The sequence below is a fragment of the Oculina patagonica genome, chromosome 4 (assembly GCF_052425735.1).
Source record: "Oculina patagonica isolate OP01 chromosome 4, crgOcupat, whole genome shotgun sequence".
Classification (NCBI taxonomy): domain Eukaryota; kingdom Metazoa; phylum Cnidaria; class Anthozoa; order Scleractinia; family Oculinidae; genus Oculina; species Oculina patagonica.
Genome location: NC_135761.1, coordinates 6,846,903 through 6,859,397, shown reverse-complemented (window position 1 = coordinate 6,859,397; position 12,495 = coordinate 6,846,903). Strand labels below are relative to the sequence as shown.

The window sequence follows — 12,495 nt, the reverse complement described above, 5'->3', positions numbered from 1 at the left end:
CATACGTGATGGGGAAACATCTTCCACACACGTCCCAGTTGTTGCCATCTTCTGCTACTTCCTCCTCTGTCAGATCACCTCTTCCTTCAGAAATGCTTTTGTCAGCTCAGTCTTCAAGTTCACCCTTACAGTCTACAAGTGGAACAAAGCTCTCTTTTGCCGATGGTGTTGTTATTCGCACAGAAGGTGCACCAGCTCCTAAGCCAATTACCTACCTGGAACATTGTCCGTTTGCTCAGTTTCTGCCGCGGTTAGGCATAATGCAACCAACATTGATCCAGCAGCATGCGTGGCCTGCCCTTTTGAGAGGTCGCGATGTTGTTGGAATTTGCACAGGAAATTTGCACAAACAAACAATACTTGCATACCTGCTCCCTATTATCTATCAATTGGTAGAAGAGAGGGAATTATATGCAGATCTGCCAAAGGCAGCAAATGGGGTAAGTAAGCTGTTCTGTTCTTTATGAAATTATGCTGTTTTTCTTTTTATCATTCCTTTACTTGCATATATTTTCAATAATAAAGCTGGCTGCTCCATTGTACTCTCACATGTAAAGCTATAGCTACATGACAGCACACGGAAATAGACATAGTAATGTTGTGCTTGAGACAGACAAAAAAAAGCACGATAGGATGACTGTCTAACGTACATGTACAAATGAACATCATTTTGATTACAATCATGTAGATGGAGGTTATTATTTATTACCGGTTTTTATGAGCTGCAAAATGGTATTTTGTTGAGAAGTCGATGAATAATTAAACAATTATCCTGCTCAATCTTGCAGAATATCATCTGATTTTAGCCAACTCGGCCTATGGTCTCATCGCCTAAGTATCAGGCAATATTTTGCCCGATTTTGCAGGACAATAATTATAATTATTGTTAATTGTATACGGAGGTGCAGCTAGCAAGGTAACAGGGGGCAGCTCCTCCTTCCTTACCTTAATTAGCCAAACCTCAAACACAACCCTGTTCTGGACTTGTTGTGGTCTTTTATGCCAATTGAAAATACTCAGAAATTTGCTTTTGATCGGCATTTACATGTACACTGTTCATCTATTTTTTATAAAAAAATGATGCACACAGGACTGCAGTGTTATTCATAAATACATACAAGAATTATTTTTTTTCTTCCATTTTCTACATTACATAAATTTCTTTTCAGCACACCACATACAATGTACTAGAACTACTGGAATTTTTTAATAATGGCCTTATGATCATAATGAAATTCTTAGAGTTTGCCAGTTACCAGTAGATAATTATAAGTTTTGAAGGAAATAATTAACTTTTGTATTTTCAATATTTCAGCCTCAATTTGTTGTCCTTGCTCCAACATGGGGGAAAGTAGAGTTTATATACAATCTGTGCAAGGACATACTTGCAAGAAACAGGAACATCCGTGTGCAGATGATCTTTGCAGCTGGTGCTGAAGAAAATCAAATTCTTCCAATAGTGAATGGTTGCGAGATTCTGATTGCGACTCCACCTTGCTTCCTTCGGATGCTCAGGAAATCCTACATCACCCTTGACAGACTGTGTCACACTGTTTTCCACGACGCCAACCTCATGGTTGAGGACTTCACTTCAGAAATCAAAGAGATCATGCGATGCTATGCTAAGCTGTTGAAGTCCCAGCCCAGTCGCTCAGCACCTCGTCAGGCAGTCGTCATGGCGTCATCCTGGAGTTTAGGAGTTGCGTCCTTGGTAAAGGCCTATCTGGGCAATCCAGTGTTGATAATTCCTGATATGGTTGAGGCAGCTATATACAGAGGTGTACAGCAAATTGTGACATGTTGCTCAGAGAGCCAGAGAGATGTAGAACTTCTTGGTAAGAGCATCTTTTAATGCCAGTAAACTAGGATGTGCATGTAGCTCTTAAAGTGCCAGCAGAGACCATTGAAAAACTTGGATCAATTACCATGATTTGTTTCTGTTTTTTTTGCATTTCAAAGGTGGTTTTGCTCTGGTTCAAACTTAACCAAAAATGTATCTCTGCAGCTTTCTGTGACTTTGTCTTTCTTTTGTTTCAAACTTTGAGGTTTCATTTCATTTTAAGATAACCTATGCAACATTGACACTTGTTGCACCCCTATTGTAAATCTGGTTGGTTCCCTCTATGTTGTCTATTCACTGATCAGAATATAATCGTATGAGCAATTGCTGCCTAAAAAGAACATAAGTCAAGAAATTAATCATTTCCTCAAAATCCCTTTCGAGATTCTGAAAAATTCTTCAAGTGTCCCAAAACTTGAGATTGGAAACTCACGCCTTGAAACTGGATTCTCAAGTTTTGAAAACGTGGAATACCATGGATCCAGTTTTGAGTTGAGACTGTTAACTTACATTTGACTGGTACCATATATTTTTGGTCAAAGGCCTGGTTCACACTAGCAACATAACAACATAATGGCAAGGTCAAGCAAATGGAAAAAAAACACCTTGCGTTGATGTTTTATGTCACCATTGCCATCAACACAACATAACAAGTGAACATAACTGGAACATAATGACATATTAAGCATAACAACACAAGGAAAAAAAAACTGATCTTTTCTTTATATCGTTATGTCTATGTCATTATGTCGCTAGTGTTAACCATTGTACATGCACAATTTAGGACTGCTATTCTTTGACTATTGTCTACTAAAACAATCATTTATTAGACTACCTGCCCTTGTTTTTTATCTGCAGTAGTCAACTCAGCTGCACAGACCATACTCCACGGCCTTACAGAGCTGCAAATAACAGTCGGTCATCAGACATTGGCCGACCAAAATTTGCTCATGTCCGACAAAATCCCAAGTGTGGTCGGACATGATTTCTAGACAATTTTTTGATCGTAAATCATTTTATGGCAACAATTCTGTCCGACCACAAATTATGTCTGACCAAAATGTAGGACAAATTAATGTCCTTTCAACTGAAAAAAAAAATATTTGCAGCCCTGCCTTAACTTAGTTTCACTTTCTTCTTTATGCTTCAACCTCCTTTTTCTTTTCCATGTTAGGTTACATTGACTCGTTCATCACCACAAAGGACATCTGTGTCTTTGCGTCAACGGCAGGCGAGGCAGACAATATTGGACAACTCCTGAAAGCAAACTGCTACTTTGCCCTAGTAGCTACCGACTTTTTAGATCCTCAAGAACTTGCCAACGTGAGGAGACAATGGAACACTCCACATACAACTGATGCTATGCCAGTACTAGGTACACAATTATTTTTTATTTACAGCGGTACCCCAATATAACGATATGCTAAGGGAGCAGTAAAATAATGTCGTTATATCGAAGAATTGTTATATCGAAACTCCCCATATAACGATATGGCCGTAAAATAACCGAAAATGTCATTATATCGGGCTAAACCTAACAATAAGTACTTTTTACTGCATATTAAAGGAGGATAAAGAGAACAATTTTGATAAGAAGGCTTGGAACACAGTTTCATTTTCGTATATCACTGTACAAAGCTGCTTACAGAAACATTAGAGATCACTCAAAAACTGTAATGTTATTGTATTAAATTCGATGTTTTCCAAATAAATTGTGACTGTGTACTGACAACATTGTTATATCGGGAGGATTTTACGTTCGGTCCGCTAAATTCTCATCGTTCTATCGGCACTTAAAGTTTTAGCTAATTTTGAATATTTTTGTTTAATTTAGTGATGAATGATGCAGTTATTGATCGGATGAACATCACAAATGCTTCATGTGTGATACACTTTACCTTTCCTGGCAACAAGACCAAGTTTGGCAGAAGGCTCACCACTCTAGCAGGGACATTCACGTCGTCTAAGGTAATTTAAATATTATCAATATTGTCAAAAAAAGGTAATAAAGGAGGGTCATTGTACATACATGTTTTATGTACTCCCAGTATTTAGAAGCCTTTTTTCAGAAACAACCACAAATGAACATTGCAATAAATTGATATTTTAAATGCTGTATCAAAATTAATGGGATAATACATACCATATTTATTCAATTAAGTGCCCAACCTCAAATAAGTGCGCACACTGAAGGGTAGAAAAAGTTAATCAGCGCCCAGCCTTGAATAGGCACCCACCCCCCTCCCCCAAGAAACTAAAGTCCACAAGAGGATCGGAGTATCAATGAAATTGAAATCGACTTAGTATTACTAACAGTTAGACTTCCCCGAAGATCGAGTTTTCTTAGTATTATTTTTGTGGTTACCAAGGTAACCATAATGCTGCTATCTGGTTAAGTAAGTGTAAGTGTATGTAAGACTTTCCAAAGCACGAAGTAAGAACGAGGGCGTACCGAAACGGCACGAGGATTTCTCAAGTTCTCCTGGTAGCTTTTTACGATTACAATAATATTCTTTAGAAGGATACGGTGATAAATTGTTAGGATTTAGTCAAATATGAGGATTCCGATAAAAAAAGCCACTTTCACTGCTTTGATGAACCGCTGGCTGAACGGAGTTGGAACATGATGCTTGACATGTGCATATGGACGAACGTAGTTGGAATATGATGCTTGGCACGTGCATATGGCTGAACGTAGTTGGAATATGATGATTCGCACGTGCATGTGGCCAAACGTAGTTGGAACATGATCCTTCGCACGTGGATATTGCTTCGAAGTGAGACTTTCCGAAGCACGAAGGAAGAACGAAAGCATACCTGAAACGGCACGAGGATTTACCTAATAACTTCTGGCTTGGACATGCATAAAACTCTATCCTGTACTGCCCTTTAAATATCGTTTCTTCAGGAACGATGGCTAAAAAAAATTACCAAATATTTATTTGTCGTCCGATCGCTACAAATTTTGGTACAATGCGTGACAAGGTTATTACCAAATCCCCCCCCCCCCCCGTAAATTTGAATGTGGCCTACATGACAAGAAGGAAGTAATAATAGAATGTCTGTTGATCTTGATCGTCAACTGCGAAATACAACCTATGAATCGATCGAAGTCGAGGTAAGAGTTGTGTACTACGTACAGTACGAACGCACATGGTCTGAAATGCAGTGAAATGTTATTTATATTTATATTGCTTGGAATCAATATCTGAATTTATCTCTAAGTATAAGGAGATCGTTATATTTTGCAGAAAAGGGTCAACCCGTTCCCTTTAATATGTTTTCCCCCTTATTAGGACCAGAGGTAAACCAAAAACACATTTAGACCCGCCAACATCAATATCTGTTATTTGTTTTGCAAGAAAGCCTACGACAACTACATCCACCAAAAATCTCTCAGAAAATCTCTAACATATTTTTGTCGATCTGATTTCTTGTAAAATAATTGATGAAGGCGGGAGTGGGGGGGGACTACTTTCATCATTGCTACACTATGAACATTCCAGAACCATTTTAGCTATTCACTATTTCCTCAGTTCGACTGAGGAAACACAAGTCTGTTAAATATCGGTAACCACATGACCTCTTAGAGGGCTGTTATTACAGAAAGCTTCAGTGAATAGTTAAAATTCTGCTTTGGTACATAATCAAGGTTTGTTATTATTTGTTGTTTTGTTGCAAAATAAACTTGCTACGTGCTCAAAATTAATAAGCGCCCAGCCTCGAATAAACGCCCACCTGGAATAAGCACCCACTCCCAAACTGCAAGCGCCCAGGGTGCGTAATCGAATAAATATGGTACATAATAATTACCCCTAGTACAGTCAACTCTCTCTAAGACGGACACCTTCGGGACCGGCCGCAACTGTCCGTCTTAGAGAGGTGTCTGTCTTGTAGAGAGTCGAGGAAACATGACACCAGTAATTTTGAGAGAATTAAGCTAAAACTAAGCACAATGAATGCACGTCTGTTTTGAGTCTGTTTAAAGCCACTTTCTTTAAACATAACCTAGAAACTGGGACAACAATAATATCACATAATTGACTCGTTTATTCATTACAATCGATAATTCACTGCTTCACGTAAACAGAGAAGCTTCATTGTTTTAGTTAGTAAGCTTGGTATACGCGTATCCTTAGGGTGCTGCAGTAGCTTTGCTTAAGCGATATGAAGTTTGGAAGTAATTTCACTAATACAACATGACTAAAAACACTTCTTAAGTGTCCGTCTTAGAGAGGTGTCCGTCTTATAGGGAGTTTGGTTACAGTAAAATGGCTGAAAAACGGCAGGGACCATCACCAGGTGTCCGTCTTATGGAGGTGTCCGTCTTATAGAGGTGTCCGTTAAGAGAGAGTTGACTGTAATATTACGTTTTTGGTATGCTTTGGCAGCACATCAGATGAGTTTGGTCAAGTCATGGTGTATTTTGATGCAGTTGAGCCAAAATACCTGTGACGAGACTAGACTTACCTGAAATCAAACCCAAGCGATAAATTAGGTTTACAAGATTAGATATTAATCATACACGTACCCAAATTTGTCCAATAATTTTGTGATGCCAGCTCAGTGACTTGATATAGCATGAAATCAGGAGAGTAGACAAGGCTTCTGATTGGCTAATTGTGAATATGGGCATAGTTTACTATCTGAGATCAGCTCATAGCTAGGACAGACAAAAATCCTTCTAACCCAAGGCCAGCCAGCCTAACTTTTTGTGGATGGTCCCAATGTAACAGCCAACATGTGAACATAATACCGTATTATAGGAAATTAACGCTTGTGTTATTTAAGGTATTTGAAAAAAACGTGACTTAAATTAAGGCAAATAGAAGGAAAAATTACTTCCCAATAAAGGAAATTAACGCGAAAGAGGGGGTAACATTTCAAAATGAAGGAAATTAATGCAACGTACACAGCAGGATCAAGTTTATTTCAACACTTGTAGGCATGTAATCTTAAACGCAAACAATGTTCGTGGTAGTCTTTTTCCATTTCGAGCGTTCTTCTCAGTATCAGTGATAGCGGTAGATTTCCACCCTGATAAAATAATGCGTTTTCCTTGGATTCAGAACGTCTGGACTGTAATGAGAAAATGGGGCCAAAATAGTGGAAATTAAGGTCATGGAAATTAACGCTCCACTAAATTTACGGTGCGGAAATTAACGTCAACAAAAATTAACGCGACTTAAATTAATGCGAATTTTTGAAATTCGCGTTAATTTCATGACGCGTTAATTTCCTATATTAAATATAAAAGTATTTTATGTTTTTAAACTGCTGAGTCAAACAGCCAGGTAATGGTCTGTCTTATAATTATTCCCTCTAGGAGCATGGATGTGTGTCTGTCATTTTTGTGACTGATGGAGTAAACATGTTATACTCGCCTTCCATACGTCAGCTGGTGAAGAGATCTGGACAGGAGGTGCCACAACTGCTGGATGCAATGGCTGATGTAGCAACTCAGGCAAGTTCAAGAAGTAATACCGTAAAATTTCGGTTATAAGCCCAGGGCTTATACAACTTCGTAAGGGGTTTTGAGTGGGCTTATTAGCGGAGGGGCTTATATCCGGGAGGGCTTATAAGCGGAATAAAAAAAAAAAAACGTTTCGGAACGAACCACGGGAGGAGGGTCTGAATGGGGTTACCTCGATAACAATAAACACTAATTTTTTGGCTCTGTAACATCAAACAGTTAAATTTTAGGCATTTTAACACTAACAGTAAAAAATTCACCGTAATAGTAAATTTAATCAACAAAGAAAAAAAAAATCCAAAAAGGCCAATATTATTTTATTTAGAATATGAAGAAGTTTTCGGCATTTTCCGACAATTAGCCATGTTCAAAACGAGCAGGGGACTGGGTACGAATATTCAATATCGATTGCACTGAAAAACTGGGCCCGTCATCTGAAAGAGCATCCAAAAATTAGTAACTCAACCAAATTTGAGAGTTATTGGTTTTAATGCATCGGTATGGCCCACTTTTAGAAATTTTTTTTGTTTTTGTTTTTTTTTTGTTTTTTTTTTTTTTTGTTTGCAAAAACATTTATTGAACAGTTCAAAAAATAATTTACATTTAATTACTATTTACAACCACGAATAAACAAAAGGACAGCTTAGATTACATTGACTTGTAAGTTACAGACTAAAATAAAGAAAAGGAAAAAAAAAAAATTCAATACAAGAATGCAAAAGTCAAATAAGGGCTTCTATCTGGTAAGATTTTTTTTTTTTTTTTTTTTTTTTTTTGATAACATGGTTTGCCGGACAAATTGTAATACAAGTTTGTTTTTTACTTAGTTACATTTGTAGGAAATGGTTAGCTTACGTTTTATTTAAAGAATGATTTGTGATTTGCACGTACTCTTTTCAATAGATAGTTTACTTTTGAGGAAAGCAAGGAAGGCTTCGAAATAGTACTGTTCTTGTTCTCTTGAAGCAGAGTAGATGTAATACTTGGCGATTATCAGGCAGAGGTTTAAACCAAGTTGTTGGCCAAAGTTGTTTGTGAAGCCGTATATTATGGTTTTGTCGTTCAAGTCAATAAAATCGTCGTTTTTAACATTCCACCAGTGGGAAAAGGTTTGCCAGAAAGATTGCACGTCCGGGCAAGTAACAAAAAGATGTTGTAAGGTTTGTTTTTGCTCGCAGACATGACATTTATCATGTTGAATGATCTTATCTCTGAAAAGGGTTGCATTAGTTGGCAAGATATAATGTATAATTTTGAATTGGAATATAGCGAGCCTAATATCCTTGGTCACTTTAAAAGGAATGCTGTAGATAGTTTTAATAGTTTTCTTATCAAAGTTTGCTTGCCACATTCTTTGTTCTGCTGTGGGAGGTATGAATTTCAGCCCGATTAGAAGTTTCGAAGCTGATTTACATGAAAGCTTGTCTAAAGGAATTTTCTCTGCATATTCTAAACAAGTGGGTGCGTCGGTGTCAAGTTCTTTTAACAAGCGGATCCAGTTTTGGGGGATAGAGTTGCATAAGCCATAATAAGTAAGAAAATTTGTTTTGATGGCGAACTTGCGGCAAAATTTATCAAATGTCAGGAAGTTGTTTTCGTAGAAAATGTCTTTGATTTTGGTTATTCCTGCAGCATGCCAACTATGGTAATAAACAGAGAAGCCTTCGATCTTAATAAAACGATTGTTCCACAGAATTTCATTGAGAATCTGTTCTTTGTTTGCTGGAGTATGATTATTTATGATTTGCCAAATGCTTAAGGCATCCTTATAAAATTGTATAGGTATATCTAGTTTGAGGTACTTTAAATCATAGTTGCATTCTAGTAGGAAAATACCTCATACCTGTTTTAATAGTGTGAGAGGTATATGGCATCAGCTTGCATTTTCATTGCTTTCGTGCAGCCTTCTTACCCAAGTGACTTTAAGAGCGTTGTTCATTATTTCGAAATCTGGCAGATCTAAGCCACCCTTAACTTTCGGGCCTATCATGGTGGTATGTTTAATTTTAGGTTTGTTGTTCCAAACAAACTGAGTAATGGTTGCTTGAACTGAAGATTCAAATTCTCGGGGAAAAGTAAGTACCGATGTATTATATACTAGCTTCGAGAGAGCGAGGCTTTTAAGAATGGTTATTTTACCGTACAACGTGAGGTTTCTTGATTGCCAAAGATTAAGAAGGTTCTTCATAGACAGTAGTTTTTGTTCAAAATTTTTTTGAAAGCTTCAGCTTCGTCGTAAGAGAAATAGATTCCTAGTGCATATATCGGCTCTGAAGGCCAAGCTATATCAAAAGGTGTCGAGGCGTCCTTTCTCCGTGACCCTATCCACATTCCTTCAGTTTTGGACTTATTTATTTCTAGTCCTGAAATCTCTTGAAAGGCGCGTAATGTTTCGAACAAGTTCTGCGCTGACAACGCGTCGGATACAAATGCAGTAGTGTCATCTGCATATTGTGATATTTTGTATTCTTTGTTATAAATTTGTATTCCTCTAATATTCTTATTATTCCTAACTGCGTTCGCTAAGATTTCTGCACAAAGTACAAACAAGATTCCAGATAAGGGACAGCCTTGTCTGACTCCTCTTTGTAAGCTGAAAAATTCGGAGGCATGTCCATTGTTGATAACACAGCTAGTAATGTCGGTATAGAAAGTTTTAATCCAGTCGCGAATTTGTGGCCCAAAGTTAAACGCTTCTAGAACTTTGGATAAAAACTGCCAATCAACCGAATCAAAGGCTTTTTTAAAATCGACGAATATTGCCATGCCTGGTATATTTTCTAAAGATGTTATTTTCATTATGTCTTGTATCAGCCTAATATTTTGGCCAATGTATCGCCCCTTGACGTAACCGGTTTGGTCGTCATGGATAAGTTTGGGGAGAAAGTTGGCGATTCTGCTTGCTATGGCCTTTGTTATTATTTTATAGTCAGTGTTTAATAAAGATATTGGTCTCCAGTTTTCTAAGTATAGCTTGTTTTTCCGCTTTTTTGGCACAACTTTGATAATTCCTTGTCTCTGAGTTATATTTAGGCATTTGTGTATTAGAGCATAATTAAAACTTTCAACCATTTCATCTCCTAAGACGGACCAAAAATGTAAATAGAATTCTACAGTGAATCCGTCGCTTCCTGGGCATTTGCCTTTGGCACTCATTTTAAGCGTTTCAAAACATTCTTGCTTGGTGAGTGGCAATTCTAGCTTCTCTAGGTCAGCGTCGTTTAATTTTGGGAGGTTTGGGTCTTCAAAAAATAATTTATCGTGCCGGTTCTTTCGAGGTACCTCTGTGTAGAGGTTTTTATAAAACAGCTTTTGGCAGTGTAAAATTTCATTGGAGTCTGTTATTTCTTGGCCATCTTGAGATTTAAGCTTCGATATGTATGTTTTGGCATGCTGTCGTTTTTCCAAGTTTAAGAAATATTTAGTATTTTTTTCTCCTTGCTCATGCCATCTTGTTCTACTTCTTACAATAGCTCCTTTGGTCCGGTAATCAGCAATCTTGTTTAGCTTCGATCTCAGGCTATATAATTTAGCAATATTCTCTTTTGACCTGTTTGATACGAGTGTTTTCATTAAGGCGTCTATTTGATCTGAGAGATCTTTTTCTATGTTCTTACGCTCTCTGCTCTTTTTCTTTGAGTAACGCACGCAGAAACCTCTTATCTCCATTTTTATTATATCCCAGAATAAACCTTTATCGGTAAGATAGCAGTATTTCTTTTTGTACTCCGGTATTATACAATGAAGTTGTTCTAAGAAGGTGTTATCTTCCAAGAGAGAATTATTAAATTTCCAAAAACCAGGTCCTCTTTGCGCGAAGTCTTAAGATTGGAGTGTCATAATTATTGCAGAGTGATCTGACAAAGAGGATTCTTTTATCTCTGAGAGATCCTTAGAGACTAGCCAGTAATCCAATCTACATTGTACTTTTAGTGCCTTGTCGCGCCATGTGAATTGCCGTTGATCAGGGTGCTGATACCTCCAAACATCTTGAAGTTTTAACAGGTCGCGCAGTTCGAAGATTTCGCTGATTACATTGTTTTTTCTTTCTACCGCATTACCTCCTAGTTTGTCACGAGCTGTTAGCGCGCAATTGAAATCTCCACCGATTATAGTACTATCTATATTGTCCGAACGATTACTGAGAATGTCACGAACGTTCGAGAAAAACATTTTTTGATCAGAATTATTTTTCGGGCTGTAAATGTTACACAATCTAAAGGTGGTATCACAAATAGTTGCCTGAAGAATTAAATATCTTCCGTTTTTGTCAGTTTCGATGGTGTCAGCTAGAGCAGTTAATTTGGGATTCAATAGTATCATGACACCTCTCGAATGACTTGTACCATGGCTGAAATAAATTTTGCCACCCCATTCAGATTTCCATAAGTTTTCTATGCTTTTTGTTGAGTAGGTTTCCTGGAGGAATACGATATCAAATCTATTGTTGTGTAGCCACCTAAAAAGCTGTCTTCATTTACGCGATTGGTTTAGACCTCTGACATTTAATGAACAAAGAGATGCTGTAAATGGAGTTGTCATAATTCAGACAAATGATGTTTTCTTGGCAAAACATGGATGAAAATAACAATCAATATAGAGTTAAAATTGCTACGAAGCCCTCCTTGCGACCATTTTACTGCTAAAAGATTGTGTTTGTTAAGCAAGGCAATACCGCGAAACACAAAGCATAGGAGTGATATTAAACTGCGTGAAATGTGGCACGATAGAAGCAAAATAGACTTATTAGACTTAAAGCGGATCGAAAAAGTAATAGAAATATATATAATTTTTTTGCTAAAATAAGAGAGCTTAGTATGGATTGGAGGGACAGCTGTCCATCCAGCCATACTAAGCTCTCTTATTTTAACGATTTTTAAAAGAGTTCCATGCCTTTGCGTTTAAACCAATAACTCTCAAATTTGGTTGAGTTACTAATTTTTGGATGCTCTTTCAGATGACGGGCCCAGTTTTTCAGTGCAATCGATATTGAATATTCGTACCCAGTCCCCTGCTCGTTTTGAACATGGCTAATTTCAATCATTTCGGAAGATTTCTGAAGACTACCAAAGATTCCCGAAGACTGTCGAAGATTTTTGGAGACCACCGAAGATGTCCGAAGACTACCGAAGATTTCCGAGGAAAACACACAGCACAGGCTCAATGTTCAGGAGTGATTTTA

General features: G+C 37.5%; 1 protein-coding gene across 1 annotated transcript in view; it reads left to right on the top strand.

The window, feature by feature from the left end:
• The window catches only part of LOC144649262 (uncharacterized), a 49,005-nt gene that overhangs the window by 9,002 nt on the left and 27,508 nt on the right, over nt 1-12,495 (top strand). Inside the window, 5 exon segments of the mRNA XM_078508734.1 lie at nt 3-440; nt 1,316-1,835; nt 3,015-3,215; nt 3,675-3,808; nt 7,167-7,304. Of these exon segments, the coding sequence (XP_078364860.1) occupies nt 3-440; nt 1,316-1,835; nt 3,015-3,215; nt 3,675-3,808; nt 7,167-7,304 (1,431 nt within the window).